The sequence below is a fragment of the Coregonus clupeaformis genome, unplaced genomic scaffold (assembly GCF_020615455.1).
Source record: "Coregonus clupeaformis isolate EN_2021a unplaced genomic scaffold, ASM2061545v1 scaf2730, whole genome shotgun sequence".
NCBI classification, from domain to species: Eukaryota; Metazoa; Chordata; class Actinopteri; order Salmoniformes; family Salmonidae; genus Coregonus; species Coregonus clupeaformis.
In genome coordinates this window covers 45136-58336 of record NW_025536184.1, presented here as the reverse complement: position 1 = coordinate 58336, position 13201 = coordinate 45136, and the positions used below count along the sequence as shown (strand labels likewise).

Sequence of the window (13201 nt, the reverse complement as noted above, 5' to 3'; positions counted from 1 at the left end):
ACCACTAGATGGTGCAAGTGAACTAAAAATAACTGCGGCAAGGACAGCGCTAGAAAGTATTCTGAAACAGAATGTCACAGTAGGCTATTTTGCGTGATAGAAATAGAACAGCGCTGCAAACGTGAAATATTATCAATAAAGAAAAAATCTTAACTCTATCTTTATCATATGGAAAAATGTAATGTTTAATTACTCCATTGTTTACAAACAAATAATTTACAATTTAAGTACAGTACTGAGACCCCATGTTTTGAAAATATTCAATTATTTTTTGTTCTCTGAAACACAATGATTTATTTTCAATAAATTGTTTTCTTTCATAAAATAACACTCCCATACAAATGAATGACAGGTCAATACTTTTATTCTTAACATCATACAAAATGATTTCCAACAACCACACAATACAGTAACATACATACGTGCTCAATATAACCTTGAATATGAACAGACATCAGATACAGTTCAAATGTATCACTAGCTGGTAGGGAATTGGTAATAAAACTTGCTATCTTTAGAAATTATATTTATTTTTATACAATATGTAAGGAACCATAAGAAAAACATTTGTCATGGATGACTGGCTAGTTGGAACCAGAGCTATTTCAGTGTTCAGTCCTTAATGTCCTTCCCAATAGTTACTTAGATTTGAAAACATTAGCCGAACATAACACAATGTAAAACTAACAATAAGTAATGTTAAATCCTTTAATCAATGGGAACATGTTATGGTCAAAGATAGTTCTAGAAAAGTGGCTTGTCTCTTTATGTTGTTTCAGGACTGGGGCTTTCCACTGGGCTCTGTTGAGAGAACAACGCCCCCAGTAGACAGTCAGTAGCACTGCAGGCAGTGGGCTCCTCTCCTCCCAGACACAAAAGCCTGTGGTACTGAGCCTGTGGAAGCCAGCACAGCACCCTGGAACACACACACACACACAGAGACGCACAAACACACACGCACCAGGCACACACAGTGTGAGCTATATTAACATGGTACTTGTAAGGTACTTAGTCTTAAGTAGAGTTTGTGCAAAAAAAATCTTATTTAAACAAGTCAAAGATGAAAGAGTGTTGTGTAGCGATCTGAGTGTGACTTTGTACCATTCGTAGATGTCGTCTGTCACAGGTTCAGGCTGCGTTTGGACCCACTGACCGATTGACCACATCCTGACCACGTTGCCTATAGCAACCGTCTCCCCTTTACCCCCTCCATCGCCCCCCTCAGCAGGCTCCTCAGGGACGTCCTCGTAGCACAGGAAGTAGCTGCTCGAGAAACACACACAGTCACACACACATACAGACACAGACACAGGCAGTGAGATGCCATCTGATCAACTGTTCTTAGGCCTGAATTCCAAAATGTACATTGTCATCCAACATCTCAGTTCAAAAGAGTCCCAAAGTATTCTTGGCACTATTATTGTACTACAATTATTGTTTATTGACATGTTATGCCTTACTTTAACCCTTTCTCTACCTCCCCCTCTCTCTCGCTCTCACTCACTAATCTGTCTTGGTAGCTCTCTCTTTCCCTGCCACTGGCTTGTCCTCCTCTGTCTCTCCCTCCATCTCGCCATCAGTTTCCTGCTGTAGGCTCTCTCTGGGTCTCTCCACATTCCAGCGCATGCGTTTGTACAGGCCAGTGTCGACCCCAGCCAGGTACGGGGCTGGACAACAGTACCGGTATATGGACAGCCTCACACTGTCTATCTGACACTTGCCTATGTAGAAATGGGAGATACTGGAATGGAGAGAGGGGAGAATGATAGATACATAAATGGCTGGATGAAGGATTGTGGAATGAATGTCAGACGAATGAGAATAAGGATTGACAAGTCCAAGCAGCTGTCCTCTAAAATATTTGGCTCATACTCCAGAATGTTCCATTTGTGGATCTAAATACAGGTATTCAAGTAGTGTTGGTACATATCGTCGCTGTCTGATGAAAACCTTGTAACTCAAATTTTGTGTTGAAAGCACTAAGTTTCCTCAGTGTACTCTGAACATTTCATAACTCTAGGACCAAGAAAATATATTCAAAATAGCTTCTGAAATTTCGAAATTGTAAGTTCGTTAAAAATAGTCTAATATGGGAGTTTTTTCAATTTCCTGAAAAGTGTCTGTTTTGGAGATGAGGTTTTCACCCGACAGCGGCGCTATGCGTCTGTATGTGCCTATGTGTGTGTTTAGTGGCTCACTGCCTTCAGATGTTATGGTGTAAGTACCAGAGGAGGCTGGTGGGAGGTGCTATGAGGACGGGCTCATTGTAATGGCTGGAATGGAATAAATTAAATGGTATCAAACACATCAAACATATGAAAACCACATGTTTGACTCCATTCCATTTACTCTACTCCAGACATTACAATGAGGCCGTCCTATAGCTCCTCCCACCAGCCTCTTCTGGTAAGCACAGCACCTGGCCGGCTCAGCCTCCTCCAGAGAGAGAAAGTCAAAGGAGGCGTAGGTCAAGACCAGCTGCTCCAGCCTCGCACACAGCTGCTGGGAGAAGTCTAACAACTGGAGAGATGGACAAACACATAAATACAGACAGACAGACAGACAGACAGACAGACAGACAGACAGACAGACAGACAGACAGACAGACAGACAGACAGACAGACAGACAGACAGACAGACAGACAGACAAATACACACAATTACTCAATACACACCACTCTCAGTTTACAGCATCTCTTGATTTTTCTCTATTATTTCTCAAACCTCTCATAAGCCTTTATTCTTGACCAGAGTTGATTCACAGAGACATTTATGTTTGTGTGAAGTGTAGAATACATTTAATATCAATAAACAGTGCAAAGGGAAGGGATCACTGCCGCTACCTCACTTTCCAACCAAGGTGCATGAATTGAGGATAGAGAGGCGATTCAGCAACACTTGTCAATAAAGAGGGACAGTTTTGTCCTACCCGGATTCAGGTGAGTAGGATTGTGTTTCGAAAGGCACTTACTCGTGAGCGGATGTACACGGGCAGAGGCGTGCGCTGGGGCAGGGAGCTGCGAGCGGTCGACTCCAGGTAAGTGAAGTAGGGCTGACAGGTCCGCAGGAAAGTAGGCACCACACGAGCAAAGTTTTCCTTTTGCAGATTGTCACGTCTGCAGACAACACACACACATGGTTATGTCACAGGACAGGGATTCATTATGTATTACTTTAATCCTTTTGATAAATAATAAACAATAACTTGAAACACCACTAGATGTGGTCCTCTGTAGCTCAGCTGGTAGAGCACGGCGCTTGTAACGCCAAGGTAGTGGGTTTGATCCCCGGGACCACCCATACACAAAAATGTATGCACGCATGACTGTAAGTCGCTTTCGATAAAAGCGTCTGCTAAATGGCATATTATTCATTATTATTTAGATGCAATTGTATAGTTTAGGTGCACTAATCATCGACTCACCTAACCTTTACCTATCATTATCTTAGACTACATTAACAACTTTCCTAACTGACTCTAACGTTACCTGTATAAAAGATGTGCCTGAAACTCATCCGCCTTATTCAGCAGGTACTGGAGTTGCTGTTCAATGGGTCTGAGCTTCTGATCCATCATGTTGATGTCATGGCATGAGGACGTGGACTTCCAAGCCGCATCCCCTGTGCTGTCCCTTTGATCGCCACATGAGGGCGCCAAAGCACGATCCTCTAAATGCTCCACATTTTCTGAGAAATTGCGGGAAATAATTTGCTGATTTGAGTTTGACTAGCAGAGTTAGCACGTTTTTCGTCTACATAATTATTAAGCTACCTATGCATTTTGACAGAAAGTCACCTGTGTCTGGTGATGATTCAGGATTATTTTTCGTGTCCCCCTGTTCCATGCTTTCTTCCTGTGTGACCTGGCTTTATGGTGAGTTTGCTTAGGTTGACACCTCCTCGAAATCCTTAATTAGCTAGCTAGCTTTAGCTTGTCAGCTAGCTAGCAACTGCACTATAAGACACGGGTTTCTTGTGTGTTGTGTATTAATTGAACACTTTACAAGTTACAACTTTCTGAGCCAGTATTTTCATGAATTGAGGATAGTTAGCTATTAGCTAACTAAGCGACACCTACCCCACTTTCCCCAATCCTCTGAATGCTTGTGAAGAGCTCATGTGCAGCGCCATGGAAGTTCCGGTCCCACGGTCAGTCCAGGACTTGACAAGTACGGTTCTCAACCTCTCTCCGTCTCCAGCCTCCTCTCTTTCCCTTGGCGTCTATATCTGACGCTCGGTCCCGTCTCAACTGATTTAGTCTGTCTGCAGGCTAGCCTAGCGCGAGAACTACTACTACGAGAGCGTGTGAAGCAACCACTAGAGCGAGCGGACCCCTCTGCTGGCCGAAACATGCAGAAAACCTCTTGACAATTATGTGGGCTTATTTATATACATACTTGGAGATAGACAACCCTTCTGCCTAGGAAGACTAATAAATAAATGATTGCAAAATGTTTAAAAAATGACCATATATCTTACACCATTGTCATTGTCAAGCAGTGGCGGTTTTACACGGAGGCCGGGGGAGGCCCGTGCCTCCCTGGAAATGTCCCTGGCCACCCCTGTGGCCCCCCCGTGCTGACCAAATAAAAAATTATGAATTTATAACTATTTTACACGCGAGCGCCAAAAGCGGAACTAATGCAACGCTCTACACGGCAACGTTCTACACGGGTAAATTAGAGTGGCGCACCCAAAAACTGTATCCTGCCATCTGCCTGCCTGCCACGTGTGGTGCTGCTTCGGTGAATGAGAGCTCAGCAACTACTATTTGCGAGAGGAGCTACGATTTGCAGGAGTCGAAGGTAAGAAAAACGATTTAATATCATAAGTGACTTGTTGTTCTTGCACATAGCCTACATGTTCCTTTTGTTCCTCACACATAAATCAAATCAAGTTTTTAAATGTCTGGTCTCGATTTGTTTAGAAATGTAATCATATCTAAGCAAACTCATCGAAGCAGAAGCAAATATCCAAATGTTAGTAGGCTATCCTTGCTAGGTCTACACAATGTTGTGATGTTAACCACGTAACTTCATCCGTCTTGGCTGTTGCATCGCGATAACAAATACATTTTTAGTAAAGTAATCAACAGGTTATCTGCCAGTGTTAAGTAGGGAGGGATGGATGGTTAGGTAACAAAATGTAATGCATGCCCCTACGTTTTTTCTTCTTCTAATAGTTATCATGAAACGAGGAAGGGACATAAAGTCATTTTTTGCCCCAGCAAACAAAAAAGTGAGAGAAACAAATCGAGGTTTTGAGAAAGTTGAGGAAGAGGGAGAGCCAGCATGTGATGAAAGTGAGGGGTCTGACAAAGAGAGGGAAATTCCAGAGGGTGAGGAGGATGAAGAAGAGGGTGAGGAGGATGAAGAAGAGGGTGAGGAGAATGAAGAAGAGGGCGAGGAGAATGAAGAAGAGGGTGAGAAGCATGAAGAAGAAAGCATACAGGGACAGAGAGATGAACAGCCAGAGGGACAGCAAGTGGATCCATGTGGATCAAGTACTGCACCATCAGGTTTGTGATGAGGAAGATTCTTACTATTTGCAAAGCAATGCAATTACAATGTAATGGTAGGCCTGCTGGGTGTCCTTAAAATGCTGCTTTCTGCTGTTAATTCTTTTTGTGTCAATATGGCTCTGTTTTTTTTTTTAAGTAAATACTTTGCCTACATTTTGAAATACATGCAGATATACAGTAAATAAATGTTGTAGTTGTGCCCTATGTTTACTGTCCATCTTCTTCAGATATCAGCAAGTCTAAGTATGACGTACCAGTACAGCCGAACTTGAAGATATTCCCAACCACACTGATGGGGGACAGAAGACGAAGCTTCAGACCAAACTGGTACACTACTCATCCATGGCTTGAGTATTCTGTAATGACGGACTCTACATGTTGCTATGCATGTAGACATTTTAGCACACCAAATGCCCCAGACACCGTTTTTGTTTCAACACCTGGTTTTACAAACTGGAAAAAGGCAACTATGAGAAATGCAGGGTTTTCACTACATGCAAAGTCTGAACGACACAAGTGTGCAATGATCGCATGGAGGGATTATCAAAGAGCTGTTAGAACTGACGCAACACTAACAGATCTCCTTGACAAAGAACACACTAAACAAGTACAAGAAAATCAGGCATACATTAAAACAGTTGGGGAAGTGCTGTTGCTTACAGCTACACAAAACATAGCACAAAGAGGACATGATGAATCTGAAGGGTCCACTAACAAAGGAAACTTTAGGGAAATTCTTAACACAGTTGCTAACCACGACCAACTTGTTAAGAGAAGATTAACTTCCATTCACAATGCAAAGTACACAAGCAAGATCATCCAGAATGAGGTTTTGGGTTGTTTGGCAGAAATGGTTCGGTCTGAAATCATAGAAGAAGTGAAGAAAAGTGAGGTTTTTAGCGTCATGGCAGATGAAACAAAGGATATTTCAAAAAAAGAACAGATGTCCTTCACACTCAGGTACTATTACAATGGGGCCATTAAGGAGAGTTTTCTCCATTTTGAATCTGCAGAGAGGTTAGATGCAGCAGGGCTTACTGGAAAAATAGTACACTTACTGGAACGTTATGGCCTGGACTACAAAAATAACCTCGTAGGCCAAGCGTACGATGGCGCTGCCGTTATGAGCGGTAAGCATTCAGGGGTTCAGGCAAGGATCAAAGAACAGGCTAAATTTGCCTTCTACGTCCATTGTAGTGCTCATTGTCTGAATTTAGTGTTAGTTGATGTAGTCAAAGTGTCCCAGAAACGGAGGAGTTTTTTTTTCTTTGTTACAGAGTCTTTATATGTTTACTTCTTCCTCATATGTGCACCCAAAATGGCTGTCTCTCCAAAGAGAAATGTATGGCAGAACCAGAGAGCTGCAACGTTTAAGCGACACACGTTGGTCATGCCGATTTCTAGCCCTACGTAATATCATGGACACTCTACCTGCCCTTAAACGACTACTGCAAGAGATTGCTCAAGAACGTCATGGTGAAAGAACTGTTGAGGCCCGAGGTCTTCTTGCTCAAATTGACCTAGAATTTGTTGTGCATCTTGTTACTCTGCGTAAGTTGTTTGGGGAGACAAAGCTATTGTCTGACATGTTACAGTCACAAACTGTTGATCTGTCAAGTGCTGTTGACTTAGTAAATGCTTTAGTCCTGACATTGAAAGACCACAGGCAGGAGTCTTTCTTTGATGAGTTGTGGGATGAAGCATTGAATATTTGTGAGCAGTGTGATTCTGCAACAAGGTCAGTGGCGAAACGTCAGAAAATGCTGAGCTCTAGACTCAGTGGCTACTGCACGCTAAGCACTGTTGGTCAGAGGGAGGTAGAACGTGACAAAGATATGTTTCTCACATCATTTTTCTATCCTGTAATTGACAGCATGCTCAATGAGTTGAACAGACGTTTCTCCAATACAAACTGTGAGCTCATGAGAAGCATACAGTCTCTCAGTCCCCAGAGTGATACCTTTTTAAAGGAGAGCAATGTTTTTCATTTGGCCGTTTGTATAATGCAGACATTGATGATTTAGGGCATGAGCTCCATCAATTTAAGAGAGTTTTGGACAGAAAAATACAGAGTGGTGAAGTCAAAAAGCCATGCAGTACAGTTGAGCTGGTTTGTTTTATTGAGCCATACAGGGAAGTTTTCTTTGAGCTCTTTAGACTGTGCAAGATTGCTGTAACCCTTCCTGTAAGCTCAGCCTCTTGCGAACGCAGTTTCTCCACACTGAAACTGATAAAAACCTTCCTGCGGTCCACCACTAGTGATGAGAGACTCAGTGATCTTGGTGTCCTGAGCATAGAGTCCAGAAGGGCCAAGGCTCTGGATCTTGATGTATTTGTGGACCGTTTTGCCAGACAGCACAACCGCCGTATCCTGTTGCTGTAGTGTATCTATATGATATATACGCTAGTAGCGTATGAGTGCCGCTGTGAGGAAAAAGAGATATAATGAACAATAAAACAACAAGCTTGAGCTTCTTAAGACACGGTGGGTTTATCTGTTCTCAATACCACCGGTAAAATGAATGGAGTTAGTCTGGTGTCCACATGAAGTTACGTGTGTAGACAAAGAGTCTGGTGTCCATATGAAGTTACATGTGTAGACAGAGACAGTCTGGTGTCCATATGAAGTTACATGTGTAGACAGAGACAGTCTGGTGCCCATATGAAGTTAAATGTGTAAACAAAGACAGTCTGGTGTCCATATGAAGTTACATGTGTAGACAGAGACAGTCTGGTGCCCATATGAAGTTACATGTGTAAACAGAGACGGTCTGGGGTCCATATGAAGTTAGATGTGTAGACAAAGACAGTCTGGTGTCCACATGAAGTTACATGTGTCTACTTAGATGAACCCACCGTGTCTTAAGAAGCTGAAGCTTGTTTTATTTTTCATTTTACATCATCTATCTTTTTTTTCCTCACAGTACCAGTAGTTCCACACACTACTAGAGTGTATGTATGTTTGTATGTATGTATATATATCCCACCAATCCTCTCTCAAGAGGTTTTCAAAAAGGGGGCAAACTCATGTCTCAAGACCTGCTTCTGTTGGTTCCACTCTCCTGCCTGTAACTTTCCATCCACATCCCCAAAGTTTTGTGGCCCATTATGACATCACTCCATTAAGTGATTGCTGCATGTACTGCTCTAAGGAAACACTTCTCTCTCTCTCTCTCTCTCTCTCTCTCTCTCTCTCTCTCTCTCTCTCTCTCTCGATAGATAGATAGAGTTTATGATTTTATTCTTTTGAATTATCTCTGCCAAACATCTATGTACTACAAATCTTCAAGCTCCACAGATGTTTTATGGCATCCACTAAACCTCTTTAGATATTTGTAAATTATACAGTGTGATACCTTTCAACGAAAGTTTATTTTATTTTTTACCAACTATGATTTTTCCTTTTGAAAACAAGCAAAGCAAGAAAAAAAGAAAAAAAATCACTCCAATCATTGCACACTTGTGTCGTTCAGACTTTGCAGGTCCAGCTTTGACATGATGATCTAACTAACACTAATATTGTAACTAATATTGTAACTGAAATATGTATGATCCTATGATGAGCGATTGCTTACTTCCCTTTCACTCTTAAAAAATTACTGAAAAAAAATGTGTATAAAAAGGTATATGTAGTATATGTTTGTTTAGTGAGCATTCATGCTGTCATTTTTTCCTAATGTGAACTATGGTGGAAATGTGCTGTCCTAAATGGACTTGCCCATATATGTTGTAAAGCCTTTTTTTGTACACCTGCTCATCAACTGACAGTGAAGTACACAAAGACACAGACACACACACACACACACACAGACACCTGTAATATTCTTGTTTTCATGTTGTTGCTGATATCCATCAGTGTTGTTCATATTGCTACATTGTGTTGACATGATTGTTGCTTTTAAACGAATGTTAACTTAATGTTTATTGTCTGCATCCTATTGGACTACTGGATGTTAATGTGTAACACGTTTCCCTGTTTATGTGCTTTAGCAATACTGTATGTCAATATGGTCATGCTAGTAAAGCCTCTTTGAATTGAATTTCTTTTCTGATTTGGTTTATTTTACCTAAACGGATACAGGGTAGTGTGTTTTGTTTATAAATCACTCAGAAAGTTTTCTTTCTTAAAACAAAATGTGGAATCAACTGTCCACAGTAGTGGGGCTTCCATAAATAGGAAATGGCACATTGTTGTACCCTTTGTTGTATCCTGGAGTTTTGTTCACATTGAATATGAACCCTGTATTTGTACCCTGTACTTTTTTTTTTTTTTTTTTTTTTTTAATGGCACTATCTCTCTTGCATCTGCACTCTTGTACAAAATACGTGTTATAATAAATGTCATATGATTTTAAAGTAAAATAAAGTTTATAATCTTTGAATATCATGTGTTGCCAGTTTTTTATGTGTGCCCCCCTGATTAAACACTGGCCCCTCCTTGGCCCCCCTAGTAAAATGTGTCTAGAACCGCCACTGTTGTCAAGCCAAATATTATCGTTTGTTTGACAACACTGGTATGAAAAAAATATATGCTTTGATTTGTCAACATTAGTATCCCCAGTAGCTATATGAATAGAGTTATACTAACTAACTCTATCAAAAGTATAGAAGTGAGTGTGCGGAGTGCAGACTGATGATGACCACCGGCTCCACGCTTCGATTCATGGCTCTTTCAGTTCTTGCAACCAGAGGGCAACATTGATACATAAAACCCCACTGAATCGAAGTGAATTGGGTTACATTACATTTTAAACTTTTTAGAGATTTCGTATGTGATCAGAACATGTATTAATCTCTCGGCGTGGTCGCGGTGCCCTGTTGTAGTTGACATAATCGTGTATGACGTAATATATGAGCCTATGACGTAAACGCAGTCAAGAAATGATTAAGTTGATTGGCTCAGTTGAGTTGATAGTTTGCGTAGGACAGTCATCCTCATGTTCAAAGACATTACTTTGCCTGGACAAGAAATTCTGTGTAACTGTATGTACAGCTAAATTTACCAGGATTTTATTTAAAATGTTAGAAAATTGAAGATAAAAATGTATTTGTTTATAATTTTTCTATCATGGTACAGGTCCAATCTGAAGGATGTTTTAAAATAAAATGGGTAAAAGTCATAAACGGTTGAGGAGAGTTTGTCTAAAGGTAAGTCTCATATAAGAAAATAAAAAAAGTTATCTGTGTGTCTCTGTAATGGGGAAATATTTTGAGTAGTACAGCCATATGCTAGGGGTTTTAAAACCTCTCCTTGAGGACCCCCAGACGTTCCACTGTATTCCACAGCTAGCACACCTAATTCAACTTGTCAACTAATCATTAAGCCCTTGAATAGGTGAATTAGGTTTGCTTGTTTAGGGCTACAACAAAATTGTGAAATGTCTGGGGTTCCCCAAGGAGAGGGTTGAAAACTCACTGGCCTATGCAAAAACAGACTGATATGCTTTATGTTTGGAAAAGTGGGCATAAAATTACATTCCTCTACCCCAGGCTGGGACCCTCCAAGCTAGTGCTGGAGAACAGGTGCTTCAGACAGATGACCATAATGGACCAAGGCTGCCAGCACTGGTGGACTGCCCCAAGAACAGCCCCCTAAAGGTTAGAAACGGCTTTGAGTTCTGTTGCAAAATGCTTTGAACAGTTCAGAGTGAAATACGTATCAGTTCAATTGGAAAACGTTCAAAACGTTTTTGTAACGTTAGGCATGCTGAATGTACTCCAGGCAAACCTCTCAGAGCAGACTGGTTGGCTCTAAGCCACACCCACTTCAATTGTGATTAGGCTTTTAATGTGATTAAGCCCTGCCCACTTCCAATTTTGGTCCCCTCTTCGAATCAAATCCCGAGTGCCTGCCACATCCGTTTTGATTGGCTCTTGGTCAGAAATGCTATGCCTTAATTGGACATCCATTTTTATTGGTTCGTTGGTCAAGTGGATAGTGCTGTCATTCATATGCTAATGATGTATAGGGCTAAACCACGCTTGTCCATTTTTGGTCACCCCTAATCTGAGCTCCGCCCACATCCATTTTGATTGGCACCTTGGTAGGGGATGGGCAGGTTGTATACTGGGCCATGTTCAGTGGCAAAACGTTGTTGAACATTGCCGTTACAAATGCCATGACGAGAGCTTACGTGATTCCTTATTCTACATGTTTAAGAGGCATGTTTGTTCATTATAGCGTAATTCTATCTGAATGTTGCTAAACGTTGTCTTGCTGAACATGCCCCTGGTTGTATAAGGACGTTTTGTTTTGAAATCTTTACCTGGTTGTAACTGAGAGTTGGTTGTAATGTAAGTTATATGACGTGTTCTCAACCAGTTTTTTTTTTACAATGAGATAATGATGCATGGGTCACTTACTGTACTAGTTAGAACCAATAGCATTCAAATTCTGATTCTTATTCTAATTCTAAAGTTGGCCCTTATGTGACATGTCACTCAGTACCGTCATGTCTATGGTGAAAGAGATGGTTTCTATGGTGATACGATTTTGCTAATATTGTTGTTTATCTCAGAACTTCGTGCCGAAGCCCCTACGAGGCCCCAGGCTGAGCGGTCAGGCCAAGATGGCCAAGGCCGAAAAGAATGCCAGAGAGGCCGTGGAGTCCAGAAAGGACAGAGAGGCCAAGGCAGCGGCGAAAAAACCAAGCCACCAAGTAGTTGGTGTGTTGGCGCTGCCTCCACCTCTTCTATCTCCAACAACCAGTTACAGTGAGTATTGATCACCACTTCCAAAATACTTGGATTTATTGATAGAATTCTTAAAGGATATATGGTGGAAGGATCAACTAATGGCTAGACTCTCCTCTTTCTTTAGGTGTCCTGCCAGCTATCAAGAACACTAAAGTGACGAAGGTGGAGACAACAGGTGGGTGTTGGTGACACAGTGGTTATTCAATAGAATCGTTGCCATGGTTACGAGCTTGTTCAGCGGTAATTCTGATTCTCTTCTCTTTCAGTGCCACCAGGCCCCATGACACCTGAGGATGAGGTGAGAATGAACTCCTCTCCATCTGTTGATGACCCCCTTACCCCAGAGACCCCAGAGAGTGATGTCACCTCCGATGCCACTTCTCTGGCGGACACACCCCGTGAGATGACACCTGAGAACGTAGAGGAGGCGTCTTCTCTAGAGGACTTCCTGAAGTCTCACCCGTGAGTTCTGCTCTGAACCGTGTTATGTGCAGTAGAAAAAATTGAATCTAGTTGCCAGTCTACTAACCAATGATTCCTAGTGTTTGTTTGTTTTCCAGTCAGAGAAAGCGCATCAGGAAGTTCCTCAAACAAATGGTAAGTCCCCCATTTTTTCTTCTTTACCCAATTTCTACTTCTTTACCGACTAATCATGCTAACAACAACAAAAACGTGTAACTTAAAGACTAAGAGGAAATGCTGTCATTTAAAAATGGTTGTTTTCCGTATTTCTTTCTAAGAATGTGACCTTGACAAAGAACACACTAAACAAGTACAAGAAAATCAGGCATACATTAAAACAGTTGGGGAAGTGCTGTTGCTTACAGCTACACAAAACATAGCACAAAGAGGACATGATGAATCTGAAGGGTCCACTAACAAAGGAAACTTTAGGGAAATTCTTAACACAGTTGCTAACCACGACCAACTTGTTAAGAGAAGATTAACTTCCATTCACAATGCAAAGTACACAAGCAAGATCAT

The 13201-nt window shown here is 41.4% G+C and overlaps 1 protein-coding gene and 1 long non-coding RNA gene across 3 annotated transcripts; one reads left to right on the top strand and one right to left on the bottom strand.

The window, feature by feature from the left end:
* Window positions 1-346: 346 nt before the first annotated feature.
* On the bottom strand, window positions 347-3906 carry LOC121562550 (UPF0575 protein C19orf67 homolog). Of its 2 annotated transcripts, XM_041874781.2 has the most exons (7): window positions 3797-3906; window positions 3489-3687; window positions 2972-3116; window positions 2420-2520; window positions 1505-1741; window positions 1102-1263; window positions 347-916 (listed from the first exon to the last, which is right to left on the bottom strand). In XM_041874781.2, the coding sequence occupies exons 1-7, from the start codon at window positions 3843-3845 to the stop codon at window positions 766-768; spliced, it is 1044 nt and encodes a 347-aa protein (XP_041730715.1). In that variant the 5' UTR covers window positions 3846-3906; the 3' UTR covers window positions 347-765. The 2 variants fall into 2 exon arrangements, with proteins under 2 accessions (XP_041730715.1, XP_041730716.1); XM_041874782.2 differs by lacking the exon at window positions 1505-1741.
* An 8228-nt stretch (window positions 3907-12134) lies between these two features.
* On the top strand, window positions 12135-12814 carry LOC121562549. The gene is made up of 4 exons (XR_005999562.2): window positions 12135-12235; window positions 12342-12392; window positions 12484-12679; window positions 12778-12814. It is a non-coding gene; the product is annotated as an uncharacterized LOC121562549 (long non-coding RNA).
* Window positions 12815-13201: the final 387 nt, after the last annotated feature.